The sequence below is a fragment of the Salvia hispanica genome, unplaced genomic scaffold (genome assembly GCF_023119035.1).
Source record: "Salvia hispanica cultivar TCC Black 2014 unplaced genomic scaffold, UniMelb_Shisp_WGS_1.0 HiC_scaffold_282, whole genome shotgun sequence".
In the NCBI taxonomy this organism is placed as follows: domain Eukaryota; kingdom Viridiplantae; phylum Streptophyta; class Magnoliopsida; order Lamiales; family Lamiaceae; genus Salvia; species Salvia hispanica.
Genome location: NW_025952006.1, coordinates 229 through 4,280, shown reverse-complemented (window position 1 = coordinate 4,280; position 4,052 = coordinate 229). Strand labels below are relative to the sequence as shown.

Sequence of the window (4,052 nt, the reverse complement as noted above, 5' to 3'; positions counted from 1 at the left end):
AATAAATGAATATTATATCAATTAATATAAAAGGAAAGATAATCATATCAAATTAATATCTTTTATCTAAATATAAAAGTCAAACACATATCAAATTACAATCTTTTTCTTTAAATGTATGCAATCACAAATAATATTGCCACGGCAGAATATCTTCATTCCTCCCTCCGTCGACCAGCCTCCGCCGCCTCCGTCGACCAGCCTCCGTCGTCTCCGTCGACCAGCCTCCACCGTCCGGCTCTCCGCGTCACAGGTTGCGGCATCTTCAGCCTCGTTCATCCAAATCATTGCTGCCACGATATAAAAAACATCAAAGGTACCACTCTTTTCTCTTATTTATATGTGTTTTAGGCCTCCTATACATGTTCATTAAAATATACATGGGGTTTTTGTGAGATTTTTGGGATGTTGTACATTTTTCACATATAACTAGATTATCACATCTCAAGATTTTTGCATTTTGGGACTACATAGATATTAAGCAAATTATATTGCAAGTGGAGAAAATGCCCATTTTGTTAGGTATAGTGTGTTGAAAGTGTCGTGCATAATAAATTTGTAAATATCTGAAAACTTTTTTATTAGGTATGGTGTGTGGAAACTTAAAAATGGTGGGTCATGCATAAAAAAAATGTAAATATCTGGAGAAACTGTGAATAAAGAATTGGTCTCAAACGAGTGTATGTTAATTTATTTGAATACTCCAAACAAAAATTTTTATGAGAGCAAATATGAAATATGATTAAATAAGGGATCGTAGTAGTATCCAATGTTAGACCGTGTTAGGTACGATGATGGATTTAAAACTGAGGCCGTTTAACTATGCAAATACTGAATAATGAATTAGACAATTAGGCACTGTTAATTCCAAATGGAAGATAGCTGTAATGCTTTAAACAATTGGCTGTGGGAGTTGAATTTTTAGATCCATACTTTTCAGTCAACTATCATATTGTCCTTGCTTCCATTGAATTTTTGAATTTCGCGAATGCAATTATTTTTAGTTACATTTCTCATTTTTCTGCAATTAGCTGAAAACTAATTAAGTCCCATTTTTCTGCAATTATTTTTAGTTACATTTCCATCCTGTGTTCGTGTATGATGAATACACATACGTCTATGATGAACGAGATATTTGAGGAAGTTTTTGGCGACAATCATGAGTTATCGGAAGAGAGTAACAACAATGGTGAAGAAGTATATGATGTGACAGTGGAAGAGGAAGATAACAACAATGATGAAGAAGGAGATGATTGGATAGAAGAAGAGGAGGATGAAAATAACAACAGAGAGGAAACAGCTAATGAGATCCTAGATTCTAATGGTGTAGACGGCGACGATGATAATGATGTTTCGGGTGAAGATCGTATAGCCAATATGGCTCCTATGAAGGGAATGGAATATGATTCAAAAGAGAGCCTTAAGACAGCCTATCGAGATTATGCGAAGCTAGCAGGGTTTTCTATTGCAACACGTAACTCGTCGTCTAAGTATTACATGCTTGCATGCTCCAAAGGGCGAAATCCTAAGGATGCAATTAAGAAGTTTACCAGACAAACGCAATGTCCAGCTCGTCTTAGTTGCATTGTAAAGACTAATGGTAAAGTGATTGTGTCGAATGTTAAGTTGAATCACAATCACAGTCTTGAGCCGGAATTGTCAATGTTTATGGCGGGTAATCGAGAGTTAACTTTGCACATGAAACGCCTACTGGAAAATCGAGATATTGCAGGCTATAGGACTTGTAAAAACGTGAGGACTCTAGAAGTTATGGCCGGAGGTCCTCAGAATTTAGGTGTTAATCAACGAGACTGTAGGAACTACATAGATAAAAGGAGAAGGTTGAGACTTGGAGAGGGGGATGCTGAAGCTATACACAGGCTGTTTTTGAGGATGCAATTGCAAGATAAAAACTTTTTTCACATTATGGATGTTGACGATGAAGGACGTCTACGTAATGTGATGTGGGTACATCCTCGTAGTATAGCTGCGTACGAAGAGTTCCACGATGTTGTGAGTTTTGATACAACTTACCTTGTAAACAAATACAAGATGCCGTTGGCGACGGTTGTCGGAGTTAACCAACATAACCAATCAATATTATTGGGATGTGGTCTATTAAGTCATGAGCAGTCCGAATCATTTAAATGGTTCTTTAGCAACTGGTTACTGGCCATGAAAGGTGTTCAACCTACAGCAATGCTGACAGATCAATGTGAGAGTATAAAGATTGCCGTGAAGGCAGTTTTTCCAATGACTATACATAGACTTTGTCTATGGCATATTGCCTGTAAAATTCCACAAAAGTTCAAAGGTGTTGCTGACTTTCGTAGCTGTTCGTCTGATTTCTACTCAACGATATATGACAGTCTCAGTATTGCGGAATTCGAGTCAAGGTGGACAGATTTTCTATCTAAACACAGTCTTCATAACAATAGGTGGCTGAAAGATTTGTTTGATGAAAAGGAGAATTGGGCACCCATCTATTTGAATCATACTTTTTGGGCTGGTATGGTATCGACCCAACGAAATGAATCTATGCACGCATTCTTTGATGGTTTTGTGAACTCAAGGAGCACATTGAAACTATTTGTGGAACAATACGAGGTCGCTATTCAAGACAAACTTCAGAAGGAGATGAACGCTGATTACAAGTCAAAGTGCGTGATGTTGATACCTGTGACAACTTTTCAATGGGAAAAACAATTGCTAGGTGAATACACTTATAACATCGGCCTCTTGTTGCAAGTGGAAATCAAGAAAATTAGCAGTTGTAATGTGGAAGATGTCGCAATTGGTGAAGATGGTGTGCATCGTTGCAAGATAAAGGAGATGCGATTAGTGCAGAATGTTTTTCACAAGGAATACACTTACACCGTCGAGTATCGTCCTTTTGGGGAATATATAAGCTGCAACTGCCGTAGGTATGAATTTAAAGGCATATTTTGTGTTCATATCTTAAAAGTCTTGGTGTACAAAGATATCAATCATGTACACGATCGTTATATCATGAAAAGATGGCGGGCAAGAGAGTATAGACCGCACTCTAGTATTGTTTTTGCAGGTGGTTATCCTCACATGAGTGAAGAGTTCAAAGCGTTTCAAGATATGGAAAGAAGCTTTGTAAAATGTGCGGATGCAGCTATAACTGACCCACGTGCGATAAAGATGGTGAAAGAAGCCCACGAAAAGTTATTGGTGGATATAATGAATATTCGTGGTGGGTTAATTTCGAATCCAAGTTCCAATGGTGAGAATGCACGCATTTCTATTGATCCGCCTGCTATACTAGATCCGCTGGTGAGTATTCCTCGCGGATGGCCGAGAGCAGACACGAGGCTTCGATCAAATTTTGATATTAACACAACTCGTAATAGGCGTGGTGGTGGACGAACAGGTGCTCGTGGACGAGGTACGAATCGTGGTCAAGGAGTTGCTTGATCATGTGATCTGGTTTATGTTTATTGGAATTTCTCTCTTTTCGTAATAAAACGTTTGTGGATCTTGAGTTTTATTGGAATTACTGTTAAACTTAATTATATTGGCAAGGGAGATCACGTTTTAATTTTTATTAGTTTTGTGTGTGTTGAATTGTGCATTACTAATACATTTAAAAGTTTAGAGTTTTCTTCAATTCTTCTCATTTCCAAGAATACAATTATGATAGTATTACCTTTTAAAATTCGTGAGAGAATTATATTAATATTTCTTTTATATATGTTTAAAAGTTTCAAGAATACCAATACTGCAGCTAATGTATTGAATCTTGGTATTGTGGTGTATTATCGTATTTATATTTTAGTTACTAATTTAACAGTTTATTTTCTAAACTCTTAACTATCAAATTAATGTGTTTTGTATGAGTATGGGTAGATAGTGTTTTGTATTGATCAATAATACATGGAATGATATCAATCTAATTATGATGGTATCAATCTATTTCTTAATTGAATCAATCTATTCCTGGAGGATTATTGTGAGTGATCAATCAATCTATTCCTGGAGGATTATTGAATCAATCTATTCCTGGAGGATTATTGTGAGTGATCAAT

The 4,052-nt window shown here is 36.6% G+C and overlaps 1 protein-coding gene across 1 annotated transcript; it reads left to right on the top strand.

Moving 5' to 3' along the window:
* Positions 1-1,119: 1,119 nt before the first annotated feature.
* LOC125198807 (protein FAR1-RELATED SEQUENCE 6-like) lies at positions 1,120-3,441 on the top strand. Its single transcript, XM_048097074.1, has one exon. The coding sequence runs from the start codon at positions 1,120-1,122 to the stop codon at positions 3,439-3,441; it is 2,322 nt and encodes a 773-aa protein (XP_047953031.1).
* Positions 3,442-4,052: the final 611 nt, after the last annotated feature.

Excerpts from the sequence above, each read along its gene's own strand:
- LOC125198807 (XM_048097074.1), top strand. The coding sequence starts at position 1,120 with ATGATGAACGAGATATTTGAGGAAGTTTTTGGCGACAATCATGAGTTA.